General features: G+C 42.7%; 1 protein-coding gene across 9 annotated transcripts in view; it reads left to right on the top strand.

Moving 5' to 3' along the window:
- The window catches only part of CAMTA1 (calmodulin binding transcription activator 1), a 2014371-nt gene that overhangs the window by 1182012 nt on the left and 808481 nt on the right, over nucleotides 1-23878 (top strand). For all 9 annotated transcript variants that reach the window (XM_073603612.1, XM_073603611.1, XM_073603609.1 and 6 more), the window contains exon 5: nucleotides 13878-13949. In XM_073603612.1, the coding sequence (XP_073459713.1) occupies nucleotides 13878-13949 (72 nt within the window). The remainder of the gene's footprint in view (nucleotides 1-13877; nucleotides 13950-23878) is intronic.

Here is a 23878-nt window from a genome sequence, read left to right as displayed (position 1 = left end):
TTAACATACCTAAACTCATTATCCCTTGTTAAAATTTGGTACATCACACACAGCGGAACATCATAAATCTCATTCCCATGAGTTTGCGGAAAAGAGTAAATAATCACATTTAGGCTCTGCTAAAACTGTACTTTTAAAATATGGTCGACTCCGAGATTTAACAACTTGTTGCCAGCCTCCAGGCGGCGGCATTAGAAAAACGCGTAAAGTTATTAATGGAGATTGGACCTAAAATGTCTTGTTTATAGCAGCTCTGGAAACCACTTAAAGGGGAGTTCCATTTTCATATGATGAAAATTTATTGGCTTCCGCAAGTTTTCCAGCAACTTTTACTGAATACATTACTTTTCAGTTTCTTTGTGTTTTTCATTTTTTATTTTTTATTCAAACCTTTTTTTTATAGACCTTTTTTTCACGTCCTTCTGTTTATTACTAATGTTGAATGTTTGTGTTCAGTAGAGTTCTACAGAGAGCACACAGCAGAGATGAATCATATCCCATGGTCTCTGAGAAACCCTTTTAAAACCAGTTCATTGGGGGTCAGTGGGAAAAAAATCTGCTTACATTGGTGGTCAGTTGGGATGATGCAAAAAGCCTTACAACGGCGATCTGAATGCCACCCTTACAGACAACTAAATTGATCATTGGTGCCCTGCTGCTGGCTTAAATGAGAGTTGATGGCTCTGGAACTCTGCAGGCACCATCACATACCTCCAAACTTTTTGAGAAGGGAATGAGGGACACCTACTAGCAAAAGTATGTAGAAATAGGTCACGCCCCCTGCCACACCCCCTTAAAGGAGAATTAACCCCCCAAAAAATTTAGTTAAACCCACAAGGGATTTTTTTTTAAATTATTATTTACCACTACTATTCCTTTATATTGGGCTTTTGAAATTAACAAATGCAGCAATTTAGAAAATGGATGAAAGGTTTAGCACTGGGAAACACTTTTTGAAAGATCATTAGTGCATTTTTATATACAACTAGATAGATCAGACCAACATGAGGGACAAATGAGGAGGAACGAGGGACAGAGGGACATTGCTCCAAATCAGGGACAGTCCCTCGAAATCAGGGACAGTTGGGAGCAATGCCATCAGATGGGAGGTCAATCAGCCACAGTTTAAGGAACCCCTAGCAATCTTGGGAAGAACCCAAGGTTTCCACTGAACCCTAGCAGAGAATGGCTGCCCTACTCTCTCCAAAAGTTTTGCCTTTACATAAACTTTAATCAGTAGGTGTGATTTATTTCCGTATATAGAACCCATATGGCAGATTCATGGCAGAGAGGATGATTATGTTTGCAATGTGCAGTGATCGATTTGTAGGCGAGCGATTGTAGACCGTGCAGATGACTTGATCTTCCCCCACAGTCACAGCGGCTGTGATGTCTCCTGACAGCTCCCCAGCACACGGCACTCCGACTTAATATCCACGCACCACATACCACATCAGCATGTGTGCATTAAGCAGGCCCAACACTCTATTCCGCATAGTCCGCAGGCGATGGCGCGCCCTGCACACTGATCAGCCTCGTTTTACATTCAGCCGGCGCGCTCGCATGCTGATCTCCAGCCGAGAGACATACATGTATGCATGATATAATATGAGACGTACGTCAAAAGCTCCGTGTCCTGCCTGTCAGAAATGTCTAATGGTTTTATTTTAGAGCACCGCGTTCTGCTTTCATGTAAAATATTAATTTTAGTAGGCCTGGAAGCAAGACACAAGGAAGGGATTTCTGCTTATTCAACGGGAATTCCAGCCGATGATTTATTTTTATTTTTTTTTTCAAACGACGCGCAGGCGCTATAGCTGCCGCGCTTTCTTGGATGCAGAATTAAAAGAAACCTGTGATGAGAGAACTAAGGAGGTAGCTGACTTCGAGGAGTGCCTTCTAAAATTGCTAGCTGCATGATTGTAATATTATTCTTTTGGCTTCAGTATTTTCGCTGACCGGGGAATAAGTATGCAGGTCAGGTGCTTTGATTTCACTTTTGCTTTACATTCCACAGGTTTGTGACACAGAAAGTATTGAAGCCAGAGGATTCCCATAACAAATATCTCTTTGGAAGGTGGTCAAAGGTGATAGCTTATGTATTTCCCTTGTAGACATTTCCTCCATTGTTGGCTGCACATTGGTGCTCTGGACAAGCTTTGTCTTCTTGCTGGTGAAAAATGTCGACCATGATTGTACAATTTATGTTGGCATGATGGTTTGTCACGATAGGGTGACAATGTAGGAAAACAGTTGAGAGACAGTTGCCACCTCATAGCAGGAAGTGCCTGAAATGACCTCCATGGTAGGAGATTCTATTAATGAAAGCTGTAGATTCTAGTAAAAAACAACTTTGCTAAATCTATTTGATGAATAGATTTAGATCTAATTTGTCTGAGTCACTTACAACTTTACCTCCTCCTCCCCTATTCCCCTTTCCGTTGGGGTCCTTCAAGGTTCTACACTTGAACCTCTTATATTCTCTATCTACAGTACATCTCCTCCCTGGATCAGGTCATAGCCTCCCATGGTTTCCAATACCATTTCTGTGCTGACAACACCCAAATCTATCTTTCTACCCCTCAGCTTACTCCATCAGTCTTCTTGTACATCACTAATTTACTAACGGATATAACAGTATGTATGTCAAACCACTTCCTCAAACATAATCTTTACAAACCTGAGCTCATAATATTGGCCTCCACCCTCCATGCCCCCTCACCTGACTTTCCCAATCTCGATCGATTGCACAACTATCACTCCCTCCCTGCATGCTAGGCTGTAATTCTGGACACTGACCTCTCCTTTGGTTCCCACATCCAATCACTCTCCAAATCTTGCCACCTTAACCTCTGTAACATCTCCAAAATACACCCCTTCTTAACCAACGGCACCACAATGCTACCAATTCCCTCCTTGGTCATCTCTCGCCTTGACTACTGTAACACCCTCCTCATTGGCTTACCTTTACATAAGCTATCCTTCTTTTAGTCCATCATGAATTCTGCTGCCAGACTCATCCACCTTACCAATCATTTGCCACTTTTCTCTGCCAATCCCTCTACTGACTTCTGCTCGCTCACTGAATAAAATTCAAAATACTAGCAACAACATACAAAGCTATCCACAACTCTGTCCCAGGCTACATCACCAACCTCATCTAAAAAAAAATACCAGCAAACCATTCTTTTCAATCTTCCTAAGACGTCCTGCTCTCTAGCTCCCTTGTCACCTCCTGTCATGCTCACCTTCAGGACTTCTCCAGAGCCACTCCCATCCTCTGGAACTCCCTAACCCAATCTGTATAGTGATCTCCTACTCTGTCCGGCTTTAGGCAATCCCTAAAAATACATCTCTTCTGAGAGGCCGAATAAACTGTACTTCTACTTTCTCCACCAACTCATCCCCACAGTTATTACCTTTTGTATCACTTGACCCTCGCTTTTAGACTCGATTCACACTGCCGCAACTTGAGACCCCAAGTCTCATGACATGTGAAATCCCATGTTAGTCAATGAGAGCTGTCTTAATTAGCACTACTGAAGTCACTCCGACTTTAGAAAAGGTTCCTGTACTACTTCAACATGACTTCTTTCCGACTTGTGCCCATAGACTTAAAGTGGTTCTAAAGTCAGAAGGCTTTTTATCTTAATGCATTCTGTGCATTAAGATTAAAAAAAACCTTCTGTGTTCAGCAGCCCCCCAATACTTGCCTGCAGGGCCACTGATGGGGGGAGGGGAACCACCAGTCCTCTTGTAAGGGGCCCGAGCACACAGTGGGGCCCACACAGGGAGTGGGGGTTAGTGATGGATGACAATTGCAGAACTCTTTATCCAGCAGCTGAAAGCTGGTCTCTCCCTTCTCGCTAATGCCATCTGCTGATAAAGAGACAGTCGACTTACTAATCCCCCTCCCTGTGTGGGCCCCCCTCCCAGCACTGGCTCTAATATTAACTCTGCTCCTGAGTTTGTTATCTGTGTAACTTTGTTTCTATCAGTGTGTCTCTCTGATCCCAGATCTCCAACTGCCCAGCCTGTAAATTTTTTTTTCGTCTTCATTTTTATCTATTAACTCAGTTTTATCTTTTAGATTTAGCAGGAATTATGTGCATAATGTTGTATTTGTGTCTGCTAATTATGATTTTATTGTATTTTTTGCGAAATATAGCTTTAATATTTTCTTGGGGGGGGGGGCTGTCAGGTAGTCTGTATGGGGCCCCACGATTTCTATAATCAGCCCTGCTTGCCTGAGCCCCATCTCTATCCAGCGATGTTGTACAAGAGCCTCAGCTGTCCGGGGACTCTCCCTCCTCATTGGCTGGCTCCATGTCTGAATGGACACACAGAGCAGCGGTTTGGCTCAGGTGCCCCCATAGCAAGCTGCTTGCTATGGGGACACTTGGCAGAAGGGAGGGGCCAGGAACACCAGTGTGGGACCTGGGAAGAAGAAGATCTGGGCTGCTCTGTGCAAAACCATTGCACAGAGCAGGTAAGTATGACATGTTTGTTATTTTTAAACAAAAAAAAAACAAGACTTTAATATCACTTTAAATGGAAGTCGCCTCCAAGTCAGCCCCTCATCTATATTCATGTGATTTGGATCCAACATTACAGGAAGATTACCCAGGCAGTGCATGACATCTTCCTGTATGCTGCTATCTCTGCATACCTGCACAAGACAAAGTCACTTCAAAGTCGTATCAAAGTAGTACTCGCTTTTTTGTTAGCGGCGCTTTACCGTCGTTATTCATCCCCTAGCGGGGTGGTTTTACCCCCCCCCCCGCTAGAGGCAGAGAAAGGGTTAAAAACCACCGCAAAGCACCAGCGCACCGCTCCAGTGTGAAAGCCCTCGGGGCTTTCACATTGGAGACAAAGCAGCAGCACTTTCAGGACGGTTTGCAGGCGCTATTTTTAGCGCAATAGCGCCTGCAAACCTCCCCAGTGTGAAAGGGGCCTTAGTGGGACTTTTAAGGTACTGGAAAGTCATTCATTCATGCCAAAAGTCCATTAGTTCAACTGAAAGCCATCATAGGTGTGCGCAGCCTATTCCATTACGGTGTTCCCTCCAAAGCTCAAACACACGTGCCTTTCTCTACAGCCTCAGCTGCACTGAACAGTGAATGAATAGGAAGTGCTCGGTGCTAAGCGGTTTCATGTTCATTCACAAACTGAAGCATAGTAAACACAGTTTACTATGCTTCAGTTATGAATGGACATAGTAAGCAAGTGTGTTCACTGTGTTCATTTAGAAAAGAAAGGGATCAGTAAACTACATATTTACTAGCCCCTTCCCCTGCTCTCCATCCTGAAACATCCCCGCAGCAGTCTTTGGAGAGGAGGGAAGCCAGCAGCACTGCGGGGTCAACGGGAGGGGGGGGGAGCCCGGGCAGAATAAAGGAATGGCACCGCTAATAGTGATTAGGGTGTGCCCAGGTACACCTGGCACACCCCCTGCGCACACCTATGATAGCCATGTTATTATGTAAAAGTTCTTTCTGGTACCCTGAAAATCCAGTTAGGCATAGACTTTTGTCCAGTGCCTCTGTTAAAATATCTGTGATTTTGGTGCCAGTACTGTTACCTTTAGAGGTCCGTATACATTTGATACATGGCTCACTGCATTGGAAGCACAAAGGTAACGGCCATTATAACTCCCAGAAACACTTCTTGCAATTTTTTTCTCTTTCTCTTATATTAAGATAATACACAGCACCAACACTGTCACTCCGAATGGAGGTGTGATAGATAGAAAAACTGAATTAATGCATGAGACCTTAATCCAGACCTTGTCCGCAGTCATTGGATCGTTTTTTTTTTTTTTTTTTGTTTTGTTTTTTTTTTTTCAGCATGCCAGGCTGTTATTGAATCTGATTTATAGCATTCGTGAACAGTGGACTAAGGCTTGCTGACAGGCCCTCGAGGGAAAAATCGGATGGCTTGGGATGGTTCCACTAGCTCTCTATTTTTATTCTAATGATGAGTAAACAGTTTATTCTTGCTAATATGTCAGCCTCCTTGGGGAATACCTCTGCAAGACATGGCAGATGATAAAATATTGCTTGCCATATGTTCATTCATATATTACGTATTTAAAGGGTCCGTCCACCCAAAACTTACGCTTGATAGATGCTGGAGAATTGGACCACCTAACCGTTTCTTACATACCTCGGGGATGGTCAGATCTTGTTGGTGGACTCCAGGTCTCCACACTTGTCAAGTCCTTCAGAATTGTTTATTTTATATTATGGAGAATGCATTTGGATAAGTGGCAACACTCCAAATTAGTCAGGAGAGTTTGGATCTCCAAGGATAGGTGTAACAGAATCATAAGCCTTGGCAGTAAAATCTCAATAATGGAATCCCGTATGGACCTATCCCATCATACAGCATCATTAAGGACCCTTTCACACGGGCTGTCCGATCAGGTCCGCATATCATTTTTTCAGGCGGACCTGATCGGACCCTCCAGTCTCCTCTATGGAGCAGCAGATGTCACCTGCTCCCTTCCGATCTGATCCTGTCCACCAAAAACAGATGGATGGTGGTCCTATGGATGGATGTTGGATCGGATGGCATCGGATGGAAACGGACAGGCGTCCTGTTCACTTCCCCATTGCCCCATAGAGGAGAATGGGACTGTGTCCATGTCTGCTCTGCATTCGCCTGCTCACCGGGAATCAGTCGAGAGATCCCCCACTGAGTGCCTCTGATCATTTCATGAGATATCATTTCTGCTGAGGCATATGCACACCCCTGGCAGCTGCCTTATCAGCTAATGGAGGAGTTGTTGAGGGTCAGAAAAAGGCAGATCAACCCAGGGGGTTTACTGCCTTTCAAGGTCTAATGCAGGAGTCTCCACACTTTTTAAAGGACTGTGGACATTGGGAGTTCCAAAAGTTTCCAGGTGAGTTTTGAGTAAGACTCATGTTTGGTTTACATAGAAATAAGAAGTTTTGTCAGTTATTTGTGGTTAAGCCATCTCCCGGAACAAGCTTCCTGTTTCTGTGAAGACATGTCCTTATCTGTAGGCAAACATCTGTTTCTCACTTACAAGAAACTTTATCTTGTGGTTTGTGGTTTAAGACAGAGCCTAAGAATAAGTTTCCTGTCCTAATTGTAAAATACGTTCTTGAAGAATATGCATGGTCAGAATGGAAACAGATGTTTGCTAGAGATTACTGTCTTATTCTGATAACATACGGGAAGTCCCTCCTAGCCCCTACCTTTTTCCTTTTACATCTGCATAAATACTCTGCATTTTGTGTTCAATAAACTAGAGGCACTTTGATAATACTCGGCAAGCTCTCAATGTATAATCATTGAGTCTCTCTCAGATCTGACGGTCACTGAAAAGTTCTTCCGGCATTACCTAAAGAGTACACCTGGGTGATTATATTACCTGCATTGCTCTTCAGCCCCTTCTTTGGTGTCAGTGGGAGGAATGGCAACACATTGTTGGTGTTATTGGGAGGAATTATGCCCCATTGTTGGTGTCAATGTGAAGAGTTGTGCCCCATTATTTGTGTAAGTGGAGGGAATTAAGCCCCATTGTTGGTATCAGTGGATAAAATAGTGCCCCAAGAGCCAGATAAAAGCAAAAAAAGGACCGCAGTTTGGAGACCACTGGTCTAATGTAAACAAGCCCTAACTGTGCCTGATTGCCCCTTTGTAAGGCTTTGAGAAGCTGTTACAACTCTGCAAGCTTGTACATTTTACATTAACACGATTTCTTCTGTTTAACTGAAATATCTGCAAGACAGTAGCCGATCTGAAACAAAAAAAGCATCATCCCGAGTTACAACATCATTAGACGACTAATGAACATAGCACCCGGCACATCTCTATTCCCCCAAATCATTTTAAACATGTGAGAGAAGAGAAAAAACACCTTCTGCAATTAAATGTAAAAAAAGGGGAAGAAAAAAATCTCGGCGTGACGCCAGAGAGAAATATTTACCCTGAGCAAAGCCAGAGAATGAAGAATGCCAGTTATGATTAATGAGTTCCCAGCTCAAAATTTGAAAAGCCAAGTTTGTTCAACTCAGAGTTTGATCTGGATTGTAAGTTTTGAAATTCAGCTGGGAAATCGAGCCGGGGAGTAGAAAAGGGCAGCAGTTCAATAACGTCTATGCTTAGGATAGGAAATATATATCTGTGCCATAAATTCTGTCTGCCACCTACGTCTAATATTAAAGGTCATGGCTTCCTTTTTGACATCTTTTGTAGTACCACAACCTGGAGCGGGAAAAAAAAAAAATTCCAGGGCTGAAATGTATGTCAAACCGTCATGACAGCCAAGAAGAGATAGCTCATCCCTATTTGTTTTACATATATCATCCTCCAGTTACATGATGACCGCTTATTTCGCTGCAAGTCAGGGTGACTCTACCTTCACTTTTTTTTTTTTTTTTCTTATGGATAAAGTGTGGAAAGGTTAGATCTGAAATGATGTCTTATTCTTGTTTGGGCCTCCATGGAAAAGATCTAAGGAAGTTGGAGAGAATCTCACCAATAGGGACACAAACAGAAATAAAACATTCTAAAGACATTGCAAACTTTCAAATGTTTTTGTTATTTTAACTAGGTGTATTAATAGTCCCTGGGTTGTTTTCTTTACCTTGTAATGCTTTGCTCACATGTTGTGACTGCAATTTGTAGCGTCATGGCTGATCGATTTCCCTATGTCCACGTATTCATTTACCTAGCTTCTCCCTATTCTCCAAAGGGACAGGCAACTCACACAACATCCAATTTATGCCTGTGTTGCATCACAAATGTGGGAGTGCTTATGAGCAGGGGCGTACGTACGGGGTCGCAGGGGTCACCATTGCGACCCGGCCCCATGCTCCAGGGTGCCCGTGCAGCCCCGCTGTACAACTGGATAGGAGGGCGGTGGCATGTAGAGGGACCGATCACTCCATGTAGCCGCTGAATGCCCGCTTCTCCTCCTCTCCCTCCCACTGACATTCAGCAGCTGCAGAAGGGAAATGAAGGGGGTCAGTTCCTCTACATGCTGCCCTAGGCCCCTGTATGCTTCTGCAGCCCCCCCTGTACAACTGGATAGGAGGGCGGTGGCATGTAGAGGAACCGTTCCCTCCATGTAGCTGCTGAATGCCCGATTCTCCTCCTCCTTCCTCCCGCAGACATTCAGCAGCTGAAGCAGGGAAATTAAGGGAATCGGTTCCTCTACGTGCTGCTCCTGCCACCTCCCTATCCCTGTCCTGCTGCCCCAGGCCCCTGTGTGCTTCTGCAGCCCTCCCCTGTACAACTGGATAGGAGGGCGGCGGCATGTAGAGGAACCGATCCCTCCATGTAGCTGCTGAATACCCGCTTCTCCTCCTCTTCCTCCCTAGGGTTGCGACCTTTTCTTCAAGTCAAACTCGAACACTTTAGCAGCGCACAGCAATTTTGTTTTGTAGTATAAACTATACATATATTTTGCTATTAAATAACATTTCTATTAATATGAAGTTAATAACAAGAGTCGCCCTTTACATCAGAGTCCAGAGTTCCCCTTTTACATCTGAACTCACAGAGTCCCCTTTCACTGTAAGGGGGGACTCTGCAGGCTCTGATGTAAGGGAGAACTCTGGAAACTCTAAGGGATCCTCTGGGAACACCTGATTTAAGAGGGAACACTGAGAACTCTGATGTACGGAGAGGACCCTGCTGGGAAGCCATAGTCCAGTCTGAATAATGTGTCCAGGTTTCAGGCAGTCTGAAACCCAGACGAATAATTCCAAACCCGAACTGTCCAGGTGAATCCTGGACAGGAGGCAACCCTATTCCTCCCGCAGACATTCAGAAGCTGCAGGAGGGAAATTAAGGGGATCGGTTCCTTTGCATGTTGCTCCTGTTACCTCCCTATCCCTGTCCTGCTGCCCCAGGCCCCTGTGTGCTTCTGCAGACCCCTGTACAACTGGATAGGAGGGGAGCAGCATGTAGAGGATCCTAAAAAAATATGTGAAAAATAATAAAAAATAAAATTGTAAAATAAATAAATAAATAAAATGGTAAAAAAAAATAAATAAAAAAAGAACAATAACAAAAAAAAAAAACAACTGACACCAGTGGCGGAACTACCAGGGTTGCAAAGGTTGCACTTGCAACTGGTTTCTGGCATACGAGGGACCCCAAGACATCACGAAGGTATCCCTATGCTTTTATGCCCTTTCAGACTGTCTCTATCTATTTGAAATCCTGTGGCAAGCCATACAGAGGCAGCAGATGCTGGCGGTTGCAACGGCTTTTAGAAAGCAGTTTGAAGTACTATTTGGGCTATTGTAGTCATGTGACCTGCTGTCTAGTAGGATATGGTTGTGGTAGAAGAAAGAAGGGTCCAGAATGGGACCAGACTGTCACGTATGCTGATCCAATGTTTTATTGAACAATGGAGACCGAACAACTGACATTTCATAATGAATCTTTGAAGCTTAATCTTCCAATAGCAAATTATTTTAGAATGTTTTTTTTTTTGGGTCGCTTGATTTGAAATGGACTTAGTACCTTCTTCTGCTTTTCATTTTAATAAAGACGCTTTAATTAAAAGTCACAGAAAAACTCTGTAAATGAATATTGGTCTGTTTTAATAAATTTGATTTTTAAAGATTTGCCTTTCATAGCAATCTTTAATTATTTCCAAATCGATGTATTAACACGAGCCGCACAAGTGTATAGTATGTAATGTATTCTATCAAATCATTGCTGTATTTATGAATGATTGCAGATGGCCTATTTTATGTGTATGTAAACCCAAAAACTAAAAAAGTCATATATTGCAGCTTACTGGTTCCTAGATGTGGTGGCTGCATTATATATAGAGAGAGGAAATGCTATTTTTAAGGTGCAAAATAATTCGAAAAATAGTAACAACTATGTTATATAAAAAAAAAAAATTTTAGAAAAAATAAATTAAAAATTGTTAAAACCACAGCAATTGGCAAGTACAAATCAACAAGATTGTATGGATATAGCATAGAAGGATACAATTCCCAACATGTTTCACCCATATATCGGGCTTCTTCAGGGGATGCTGTTCAGCTAGAGGTACAAGCCTTCTATTGAAAAAACATATACATATAAATAAATATAGTATATGTATATGTTTTTTCAGTAGAAGGCTTGTACCTCTAGCTGGACAGCCACCCCTGAAGAAGCCCGATATATGGGTGAAACATGTTGGGAATTTTATCCTTCTATGCTGTATCCATAAAATCTTGTTGATTTGTACTTGCCAATTGCTGTGGTTTTAACAATTTTTTATTTTTTCCAAAATTAAAAGTTTTCTTATATAATATAGTTGTTACTATTTTTCAATTTTTTTTTTTTTGCACCTTAAAAATCCCATTTCCTCTCTCTATATATAATCTATTAAGGGATGTGGTGCTATTACTAAGTTTGGTCTGTCTGTGATCAAAAAACTTCTCTCCTCTGGTGGCTGCATTCGTTTTCTTATGTCATGGTTGTTTTCCCTATGTTTCCAGCTGGTGATCCTGCAAGTAACACACTTCCTGTCCTGGAGTGACAACGCTCACTTATTGTATCTATGGAGTATAAGTGTTGTCACCCTAGGTTAGGAGGTATACTAGGACTACAGAACATATCCTCCTGCCTTCATCTTTATAACTTGGGGGGGGGGGGTTATGTTCAGTAGTTCACAGAGGTAACCTGGGAAGAAAGATAAGACTGCTAAAAGCTGAACTCTGGGAATTAGACAATTAGTATTAGACAAGCTTTACTCTTGCAGTGGGTTCCTCCTCACTACACAGATTAAAGGCCAACTCCATAAAATAAAAAAAAATCAACCCTTGCAATGCAACTGTTTTTATTGCTTGTTATGTCTAGGGGCAGAGGCTTAAAGGCTAGGTTCACCTTTGGAACACGTTACATGCGCCTCCTGATGACGCACCGATAGCCCTGTCCCCTCCTCCTTTTCTGAATGAAAGACTATGTCACCTGGGATATGTAAACAAAACATGTTGTGGTAATAATCCCCAATATAAAAATAAAATATCATATTATTAAATATAAAAGTCCCATCTCCTAGTGCAATAATTTACGCTGTGATTTAATTCACAACTAATAAGTGTATCAAAAAAGTCCTGAATGAGGTCCCCACAGCGGATGGAATATCCACCACCAGATAGACTCTCTTCCTACAGAGAAGCCATAAACAGAATGTGATTCCAAAGGCCAGCGTAGCCTGAGCTTCCGACTCCCCCCACCAGTTTTAGCTGTTGGCCAAGGATGGTAATGACCATATATATCCTCTATCCGCCTTCACATCTCGTTCATTCCAAATCGAAATTCTGACCAATTTTTCATTATTCGGAGTTTCAGATATATCCAAATTTCCAAATGACAATAGTAACACATTTTAACAAATCCGAAATAAAGAAACAAACAAAATTCGAATTGAATTAAATTTGAATCGAATTCTAAAATGAAATTGAATTCATAAATAAGAATAGAATGAAATAGAATACAAAATAATAGAATAAAATGATAGAATAGAATAGAAAAAAGACAATATAATAGATGACAATAGAATATAATAAAATAATTTAACCGTCTTCGGAAATTCAAATTTCGAATAAAACAAATTTGAATTTGAATACAATAGATTAGAATGAATCTGAAATAAAGAAACAAAATTTGAATTGAATTAAATTTGAATCAAATTCTAAAATGAAATTGAATTCAAACACAAGACTAGAAAAAAATAGAATAGAAAATAAAAGAATAGAATAGAAAAAACAATAGCATAGACTAGAATACAACCATCTTCCAAAATTCAAATTTTGAATAGAATACATAAATGAATTTAATTAGATTAAAATATAAAAGAATAGAATAGAATAAAAAAGAATAGAATGGAGAATAAAAGAACAGAATAGAAGAAAGAATAGAATACAAAAAAATAGAAAGAATATAACCGTCTTCCGAAATTTGAATAGTATAAATTCACATTCGATTTGAATTTTCCAAATTCATTTGAATTTACTTCAATTTGACCTAAATTGGGAACATTTTAATCGAATTTCAAAATGAATAAACAAAACTAAACGAATTCTGAAAATTAATTTAATGAATTTAACTAAATTCAATTATTTAAACAGTAAATCGAAACAAAACGAAACACATTTTTTTATTCTACACATGTCTACTACATATGCTAAAAAAAAAAAAGAAATAGGAGAATGAACGTTCCACATAGTATGAAATCCAATGTAATAAATGTATTAAAAACCTAAATTGAATTACAAATAAAAAAAAAAACAGTACTGCGCAATGTACAAAATGATTCCAGGCAGCACAAAGACTCATTTCTGGTAACGTAATGACATCAGCATGGAGCTCCTCCCTACACGTTTCGTCAGATGCGATGCCTTCCATGGCCTGTGATTTTGCACATACCAGGAGGCATAGGGAGCACAGTGCACGCCATTTCCTTAGGCGAATGACAAACAAGGGGAATGGGGCCGGACCAAAAAATAAATAATGAAAAAAAAAAGCTTGCTATTCATGTAGCAGACCGGAGGATTGGGTGGAGCCGAGGGGTACAGTTTTGAAGGGTAAAGATCCGCTTTAAATTGATAAGAAAATACTTCTAATGGTGAGTTTAAAAAAGAAAGCAAATACGAGTAAAGGTTTACAGGTTTACATACACTTTGCCATTTCTAAAGCAAGTAATGCAAATTTACCAAACATTTTCCGGTAGAGAATCTTCCAGGTCCATGTGTTTTAAATGACGGTGATGGATTCTCCACCAGAGAATGTTTGATGAAAGTCACATTTACAAGTAGACCCTTAGTGGTTGTTTTATGTTCCTATTAATATTTTGTATTAATATGTTTCTTCTTTATGTTTTGTTGCAGTGTCTCTATGGCTGCTATGTCCATTCGTCCATTATTCCAACGTTCCACAGGAGGTGTTACTGGCTGCTACAGGTAGGGTCACCCGGATGGTTTTCTATTCTCTCCATGATGGGTTGGTGGCTGTTCGATGTTGGTTGGTGGAATTGTTGGTTGGCGTTGGTTGGTTCCTCTTGTTTTTATGGCTTTGCTGCGGTTGATCAGGCTTGTTTTTCTGGCTCTTCTCTGGTTGGAGAGGACGGCGCTCCTTATACCTTGAATCAGTTGTTTTGTACATTGTTTCCCTTGTCAGTTCTAAAGCTTTTTGCTTAAGGATATTTTGAATATTATTATTCCGGGAACCAATGCTCTGATGGGATGAGAATTTATTAGACTCCTTTAGCGGAATACATCTGGAAATATATTGCGCTGTTTGATGCTTAGAAGTGTACCAGACTGCCTAGACACGAAGGCGGCCATTTTTCACCCTAATATTCACAATAATACAGCCTCAGTTTTATTTAAAGAGCAGCTCCAGGCAGATAAATAAAACATCCTTTTATTCTCTAATATATACCTTCAAAAGCAATAATGTCATATTTTTTTTTCTTTAATTCAGTTCGTAGTTCTATGAATTGAATGTCAATTCAAAAAAATCCATCTTTATATTGAATTGCCATAGTGCAGCTGAAAGTTAAAGCACAACTCCAACCAAAACGGTTTAGGGCTAGAATGCCTGTCAGGTTTTTATTGCTTTTCTTCTGTAGACATTGTGGAGATTCGTATGCACTTCCTGTGTGGTCACCAAGACAGGAAGCAAGCAAAATCTCTTTAAAGGTGTAGTAAACTAGAAAAGCCAGAAAAATAAAAAAAAAGCAATGGTCCCCCCTGCAGGCTTAAGTCATAATGTATTAGTATGGACCACATACCTGTACACAGAGCCAGCGCAGTGCTGTCAAGGTTCCTTAGCGCTGCCATCTTCCCCTGGTCTTCCTTCTGTGTTTGCGGGCTCCGGCTGTATGAATGGCTGGGGGCGCGATGACGTCACTCATGCGCCAATGGCTCCGGCATGAAGTACAGTTGACTATGTATACATATATATATATACATACATATATATGGGGCTTTTTTTCAGCGGGCACACAGGGGAACTCAGTTCTGGCATCTCCAGCACTGAATGTATGCAATGTCAAGTGTGCTGGGGTGCGTTGGAGGGTCTACTGATGCTGGCTGCTGGAGGATCTATTGTTGATGGAGGGGATCTTTTGTTACTGTGGGGTCAATTGTTGCTGGAAGGGATCTATTGTTTAGGGAGGGGTCTACTGTTGCTGGCTGCTGAAGAGTCTATTGATGGTGGCTGCTGGGACATTTGCTGTTGGCTGGGGGGGGGGGTCTATGGTTGCTGGGGGGAGGTCTATTGCTGCTGGCTGCGAGGGATCCTTTTTTTTTTGGGGTGGGGTGGAACCAAGGGTCGGTGCTTGGAGGTGGGTAGGGGTGGAACCAAGGATTGGTGCTCAGAGGTGGGTAGGGGCAGAACCAAGGGTCGGTGCTCAGAGGTGGGTAAAGGCGGAACCAAGGGTCGGTGCTCAGAGGTGGGTAGGGGCAGAACGAAGGATCGGTGCTCGGAAGTGGGTATGGGTAGAACCAATGATCGGTGCTCGGAGGTAGGTAGAGGCAGAACCAAGGGTTGGTGCTCAGAAGTGGGTAGTGGCAGAACCAAGGTTCGGTGCTTGGAGGTGAGTAGGGGCAGAACCAAGGGGCGGTGCTTGGAGGTGGGTAAAGGCGGAACCAAGGGTCAATGCTCAGAGGTGGGTAGGGGCAGAACCAAGGATCGGTGCTCGGAAGTGGGTATGGGTAGAACCAATGGTCGGTGCTCGAAGGTGGGTAGAGGCGAAACCAAGGGTTGGTGCTCGGAAGTGGGTAGTGGCAGAACCAAGGTTCGGTGCTTGGAGGTGGGTAGCGGCGGAACCAAGGGTCAGTGCGCAGAGGTGGGTAAGGGCAGAACCAAGGGTTGGTGCCCAAAAGTGGGTAGGGGCGGAACCAAAGACTGGTGCTCAGAGGTGGGTAGGGGTGGAACCAAGGGTCAGTGCTAAGAGGTGGGTAAAGGCAAAACCAAGGGTCAGTGCTTGGAGGTGGGTAGTGTCAGAACCAAGGGTTGGTGCTCAGAGGTGGGTAGGAGTGGAACCAAGGGTGGGTGTTCGGAGGTGGGTAGGGGCTGTACCAAGGGTCAGTGTTCAGAGGTGGGTAGGGGCGGAACCAAGGGTCGGTGCTCAGAGGTGGGTAGAGGTTGAACCGAGGGTTGATGCTCGGAGGTGGGTAGGGGCGGAACCAAGGGTTGTTGCTCGGAGGTGGGTAGGGGCGGAACCAAGGGTCGGAGCTCAGAGGTGGGTAGGGGCGGAACCAAGGGATGGTGTTTGGAGGTGGGTAGGAGGCAGAGACACAAAGTGACTTAGAAGGGAAGAGTTCCTGCACCTATTCTCTGAGAAAAAAGCCATATATATATATATATATATATATATATATATATATATATATATATATATGTGTATGTATATAGATAGTCTGTATATAGAATTTACAGACTAAGCCCTGTATATTTAAATACATTTATATTTATATATTCACATAGACTATAAATGTCTGTTTGTTTATTTTACTTTTCCCAATCTAGAGCAAACAAAAATATAACAACTCGATTATTATATTAAGATCCAACTCGTTCATATATATGTTAGTAATGTTAAATAAGCAGATATTAGATTAAGGAAGGCTTCTAACAAGTTGACTGGCTCCTTGTGCTTTTTCCCCCTCTACCAGCCTGAGCTCTGTTGTACAAGGTATTGCAATGGGCTGATGCCAGATAAAAATCAGGTACTCTCACTGCTTGCATTTGAAAAAAATATGTATATATTTAATGACCTATCATTGTACAGAGATTAGCATTGTTTGTGTCATTTCTATTTGCCTAGAGTTCAGCTTTCAACGATTATCACTGAGGCCATGCTGAGTTGCTGCCACCATTTTTATTGAAAATGCCGGCGGCAGAATCCTGTACTGTACCGGTTTAATCTTGTACAATGACACCTTCGTTCATGCATGTTACAGGTACACATTTAGGCCTTGCTGACTTGGTCATTTCAAGGCTCTTTAATGATGTGAGAATGGCTGGAGGTGCTCACTGGCAATGATATATTTAATGAGAACCTACACCAAGCTTGAAATACATTCTTATTATTCACTATGAGGCTGTGAATGGGGATGTGTAGATTTATTTCTTTTTTTTTACAAGACATCAGGATATTTGGTAATGAGCTTTGGGTTCTTTTTATGGTGCTAACATCTTCTGGTTGTATATATGCCTGCTATTATAGTTCCTTCTTGTTTCTCAAATGAGATCTGACATTTGAAGAGATAGAACGCGTAGGTAGGACTTTGTGTCTGGATGAAGACAAGGTGTATGGTATACAGCTCAGGACTAAGAACCTCACCGAATGCTACACCACCTTCCCATTCTACTTAAGTTTATGCTCTTAGAGGCTACATACTTCTACCGCATATATGGAAATATGGTGTTTTCGGTGATAAGGCTGTGCCTGGGCGGTCGGAGCTGCTGCTCTGCAGCGCCAAAAATAAAATGGGCTTCTCGGGTCAATATGGGTGAAGCCTGGGGAGATTTTTGGGCACCTAATACTATAGAGGGTGCCTAGCTGTACTGCCTTAACTGAGTAGAATACTTAAAGTCTAACTCCAGGCAGCTCCAGAGTCATTAAAAATTACCCCAACCCTCGAAACAGCTCTTCTTGCCAACTAATAGGAATTGGGTTGCACACCAATGACATTAAAGCATCAAATGAATGTAAAGTAGAACTGGGGGAAAATTAGGGCAAATGGGATTGTAAGGTTTATTGTTGCCATCTGTGTCCCATTGGGGAGATTCCCCTTCACTTCCTGGCCCATAACCAAAACAGGAAGCGAAAAAAAAATCCTCTAAAATAAGAGAATTCCTGGTTGTCATCCATAACTAGTATGCCCATTGGAAAATATCCCCCCTATTCCTGTTCTGGGGACAATCCAAAATTTAAGATTTTCTTTCACTTTCATTTTCTATGATAACAGTAAACAAGACAAATGGAGAGGGTGAATCTCCCTAACGGGGACCCAGACAGCAACAAAAAACCTGGCAGGTGTTCTAATCCCTCTGCACTCCATCCAAAACTAAAAAGAAAAAAAATGTCTTTAGTTATACTGTACACACAGAACACACAGGAAATCTCCCGCTAGAGGCCACATCCTCAACGTGTTTCACCCTTACAGGGCTTAATCATAGAGACCCACGAATATTTTTGCTATCTGTGTCCCATTGCGGAGATTCCCCTTCACTTCCTGTCCCATAGCCAAACAGGAAGTGAACAAAAACTTCCTTTAAGTGAGGAAATCTCTGGTTGTCATTAGGGCCACCAGAACTAGTATGCCCATTGGAAGATACCCCCACTGTTCCTCTTTTGGGGACAACCCAAAATGTGGGATTTTCTTTCACTTTCTATGATAACAATAAAAAGAACAAATAGAGAGGCACAGACAGCACAAAAAAACCCAGACAGGTGTTTTAATCCCTCCCCACTCTATCCAAAACTAGAAAAAAAAAATTGCCTTTAGTTATACTTTAATGAGAAAGCAAACTGTTTACACTCCTTGTGACAGCAATTTAAAAAAAAAATGAAAGCATCAGTGTAAAAATAAATAAATTAATGAATTAATAATTTAAAAAAAGTAAAGTTCTCCATCCTCCCGTACTCGCACGCAAAGGTGAACGTGTGTGTCGGTCCCGCACGCACGCAAACAAAACAATAATCACACACATGTGAGGTATCGCCGCAAACGTCAGATCATGGCCAGTAATTCTAGCACCAGACCTACTCTGTAAATATAGAGTGGTGACCTGTAAAGACTTTTAAAGCAACGCCTACGGATAGTAAAGCTTACATTGTTTGTCGCCATTGCACGGGTGTGCGCACCCTTAAAGGAAGGGGGGGGTCATCCAATTTTAGTCTTGCCTAGGGCAGCACAAAACTGAAATACAACACTGCCTGTGGTCAGTAAGAAGAGGAACAGTGTTCCATCTTCTGTGTCAGTAAAATGTACAGTGTTGTGTTGGTGTCAGTGGAAGGATAAGTACCCTATTGTTGGTGTCAGTGAGATGATAAGTGCCCTATCGTTGGTGTCAGTGGGCGGATAAGTGCCCTATTGTTGGTGTCAGCGGGAGGATAAGTGCCCTATTGTTGGTGTCAGTGGGAGGATACGTGCCCCATTGTTGGTGTCAGTGGGAGGATAATTGCCCTATCGTTGGTGTCAGCGGGATGATAAGTGCCCTATCGTTGGTGTCAGTGGGAGGATAAGTGCCCTATCGTTGGTGTCAGTGGGAGGATAAGTGCCCTATTCTTGGTGTCAGTGGGAGGATAAGTGCCCTATTGTTGGTGTCAGTGGGAGGATAAGTGCCCTATCGTTGGTGTCAGTGGGAGGATAAGTGCCCTATTCTTGGTGTCAGTGGGAGGATAAGTGCCCTATTGTTGGTGTCAGTGGGAAGATAAGTGCCGTATCGTTGGTGTCAGCGGGAGGATAAGTGCCCCATTGTTGGTGTCAGTGGGAGAAATTATACCTCACTGCTGGTGTCAATGGAAAGAATGGTGCCTTATTACTGGTGTGGTGTCAGTTGGGGGAATAGTGCCCAAAGGGCCAGTTAGAGGCAAGCAAAGGGCCACATCCCCAGCCCATGGGCCACAATTTGGAGACCACTGTGTTAATGCCAGTGACAGACTACGGTAAATCTGTCTTTTTTTTGCCCATAGTTACACTTTAAGTGCAGCTGCAGTTTGATTGATCATTGCCAAGAAGGGTTGTCACCGCCTGTGAAGCTTCAATGCTACTAAGCCAAGTATATCACCAATTCTCAGTAGAATTTGCTGAGCCCACATACAGATGTGCTCCCCCCATCTGAGTGCAGGGGAAGTCGATATGTTTTACCCAACAGCTGATACATTTTAGCACTGAAAATTTTTGGATAATATACTATGCAATGTGGTAGATTTACTATAGCAAATAGACTGTGCACTTTCCAAGTAGAGTGGCACCTCTGCAAGTGCAGTTGCCCCAGAGCTTAGTAAATGAGGGAAAGCTCTGCTGACTTCCCTCATCCAATCATGTGCAAGCCTTGCACGTGTAGCACTCTGGTCCTAAACAGGGCTGCTAATAAATCAAATTGTGCTAGGTGGTAACTAGCCTGGCTGATTGATAGTTTGATCCACTGATTTCTGAGTTTAATTGGTAGTCTCTCTCTTCTGTCAATACGTGGCACTGTTGCTGTCATAAACCAGATGTGACCAGAACTGTGTGACTGCGACAGAGTGAACCAGACATAGGTGAAAGTAAGTAAGTTTATTAAAGTAAATGCATATAAATGCGAACACACCACCAATACAAACAGAGTGAGCAAACTGAACAACCAAACAGTGATAATAAACCAACCAGCATATATAGCAAAAGGGAGTACCAGAATCGTAGTCAAGCCAGGCCAGGGTCATAAACAGGAGATCAGCAGATGGGGGACCAGGAGTAAAAAGACAGGGAAACAAGATGGAAGGAATCAGGCTGCAGGGCAAGGATCCAGGGATACAGGAACAGATACAAACAGGTTCAGGATTCAGGATCCATGAATCAGGGTTCAGAGTTCAGGATCAGGATAACAGATAAACAGGCTGCAGGATATGGCACAAGGACAATTCCAGGGCCAGGTGTGTGTGCACTTACCGGGTATTTATACTATTAGCTGCTATCAAAGTCAGGTGATGCCTGATTGCAGAAGGTAATACCTGCTCCACACTGCCAGGATCCATCCGCTGGTGGACGCCAGTACTGCGGCCCAAAGATGACATAATACCAGCAGGGAAAAGCTCTTCTGACAGTTCCAAACAGCCAGGAGACACCTGCTGGTGGACCTCAGTACTGCACGCCAAATGATAGATATTACCAGCGTAGCCTTTCCTGATAGTTGCCTTTGACACTAGGATGACGAATTACAGTGAATTAAGGTGATGGATAAATAATTTGGCTCAGCCAATCAGCAGGAGTTTCTTTGGTCGCTGTGCATGCTGAGATATTTATTTGGGAGGAGTCAGGTGATCGGGGTTCTTCCCGCCCGGGGCTGCAGCCTGGGTGGAGGTGTATTAAACGGCTCCTGGTTGCTAGGCCCGAAGCCCGAGGCCTATTAAGGAGTCCTACTGGCTGCTAGGTCTAAGTGAGGCCTATCCAGTAAATCAAGTTACTGCAAAGGAGGAGCAGCAAAGGTTAAATCCGAAGCCTGGGGCGAAACCGCATGTGTTAGAAGCTCAGCCCAAGGGGAGCCTGATCCTGCCAGAGGTAAAGGAGAAGCAGTTGCCACCAAGGGGTGACCACTTCTGTTACCAGAGGCAAGTTCTGGAAGGGATGAAGTTCTGAAGGAGTACCAGAGCAGCTGCTTCACGAGCCGGGGACGGTGAAGTAAGTGGGAAAGTTTCAGTGGAGACTCATCCAAGAAGACGGTGGGTAGCTGTGAGTAAAGCTTGAAGGAATACGGCGAGTAGCTGTAAGTGAAACTTGAAGATAAGTACAGCGGTTAGCTGTGGGTGAAGTTTTAGGGATCCAGCAGGTAGCTGAGAGTCCAAGAAGTCTAGTGAGAGATGGCGAGCTGAGCTTAAGGATCTACAGTGGGATACTGTGAGTTAAGCTGGAAGATCTACATGAGGATTGTCAGTTCTTCCTGGCTCTGGGGGTCACCATCAGGCCCTTGGAAGTCGAGGAGACCGCTACACATGTGATTGGGTATTCTTCATAGAGTGAAACTTTACCTCATTTACTAAGCTCTGGAGCAACAGCACTTGCAAAGCATACAGTCTATGTGCCTTTAGTAAATCCACCCTAACGTTTATATATTGGCTGCTTTTATTTTTAACAAAAAAAAAAAAAGAAAAATCCCCTAATCACTACTTTTGTTATTTTGGCAATAAAGCTGCTAAAAAAGAAAACTGATCTTCTATTCACTTAAGAAAATGATCATTTGACTCTATTACTCTTAAAACATTTCCCTTTAAATCGCCGTTTTATCCGTTTATTTTTCCCAGATTACCACTGATTTCCAGCTATTTTAGACTCGCAGTAATTCCATTCCAGTAAATGAAATGCTGTTTAAACAATTTATCTCAGAAATGTAAATGATCAAATAGGACTTTGCTGACGGATGTCCTAATGTTTACTTTATTCTAATTAGATCGGTCATATTCAGTATGTGGCAAAGCCAGTCCGTATTTAAATATGATTTATGCCGACGTTTCATTCCTACAAGATGTAGTTAGTTAACTCTTCCCGGTCACCAGATTTCTCCACCTGCAGGTAAATCATGGAATTACGTTGAACCAGGGAGTGGAAGAGGATGCAGTATTGGCAGCTATGTTGGTTCGCAATCTTTATCCACCTGTAGGGTAGTCACATGGCTCTTTTTTTCTCTTGAAACTGTACAGGTCTAAAGTAATATAGATGGCAAATACAGCAAAATCTCCTTAACCCTTCGACAGTTTTTCTTGGCTTGAGGTGAATCTGAAGCTTTTGTTATACACAATAGCATTTCTCAAACTTTTTTTAGTCACAGCACCCTTTAAAATTATGCAACATATTGAGGCACCTCAGTCCAAATTTTTAAAACCGTATATGTTAAATGGAAAACCTGAGCCTGGGATGAGGCACACAACCACCTTAATGAAATTAACTTTACATAAGAAGCCTTCCTTCACATCAGAGGTCCCCTCATCCTTTTAGAGGCCCTCTATTCCAGCAGAGGTCCCGCATTATATCAGAGGTTCCCCATTATATCAGAGGTTCCCTATCACATCAGAGGTTCCCCCATCACATCAGAGGTCCCCCATCACATTAGAGGTCCCCTATCACTCTAGAGGTCCCCCATCACATTAGAGGTCCTCCATCACATCAGAGGTCCTCCATCACATCAGGAGTCCCCCATCACATTAGAGGTCCCCTCTCACTCTAGAGGTCCCCCATCACATCAGAGGTCCCCAATCACTCTAGAGGTTCCCTTCACATCAGAGGCCTCCCCTATCACATCAGAGGTTCCCTCATCACATCAGAGTTCCCCATCACAACAGGTCTTCTATTCCAGTAGAGATACAAAAAACACAGTCACTTCCAGCGCTAATTGGTTTTCCAAGGTGTGGAGTAACAGATGTCAGAAAAAAAATGTGGTGTGAAAGGTATATATGGTATCCCAAAACTAGGTGGATGCTGCCTTCCTTAGATGGGGTAATCCAAAAGGAACTACAAGAAAAACAGAAATGGAAAGCGTGCAAACCTAATGCATTACCAAAGATAATTTAATAATAAGAAATTTTTGTATAAAAGTGGGTACTCACAAAATGAAACTGACGAAATGCCATAAACACAGTGCATGGACATGCACAGAACATGGGGTACAGCTTTGCTCAGTATTCTGTGCATGTCCATGCACTGTGTTTATGGCCTTTTGTCAGTTGCATTTTGTGAGTATCCACTTTTATACAAAAATTTCTTATTATTAAATTATCTTTGGTAATGCATTAGGTGTGCGCACCTTCCATCTCTGTTTTTCTTGTACTTCTATTCCATCAGAGGTCCCCTCATCCCATCAGAGGTTCCCTCATCACATCAGAGTTCCCATCACAACAGAGGTCCGCTCATCTCATTAGAATTCCCCCATCACCTCAGAGGTCCCCTAATTACATCATAAGTCCCTTCACATCAGAGGTCCCCTCATCCCATCAGAGGTCCCCTAATCACATCAGAAGTCCCCTTCACATCAGAGGCCTCCTCCAACACATCAGAGGCCTCCTCCAACACATCAGAGGTCCCCTCATCCTATCAGAGGTCCCCCAATCACATCAGAAGTCCCCCCAATGACATCAGAAGTTCCCTCATCCCTTTAGAGCCCCCCCCCCATCCCAGCAGAG

This window comes from Aquarana catesbeiana, linkage group LG10 (assembly GCF_042186555.1).
Source record: "Aquarana catesbeiana isolate 2022-GZ linkage group LG10, ASM4218655v1, whole genome shotgun sequence".
Lineage (NCBI taxonomy): Eukaryota > Metazoa > Chordata > Amphibia > Anura > Ranidae > Aquarana > Aquarana catesbeiana.
The sequence above is the reverse complement of the archived record's forward strand: the minus strand, read 5'-3'. Positions and strand labels throughout refer to the sequence as shown.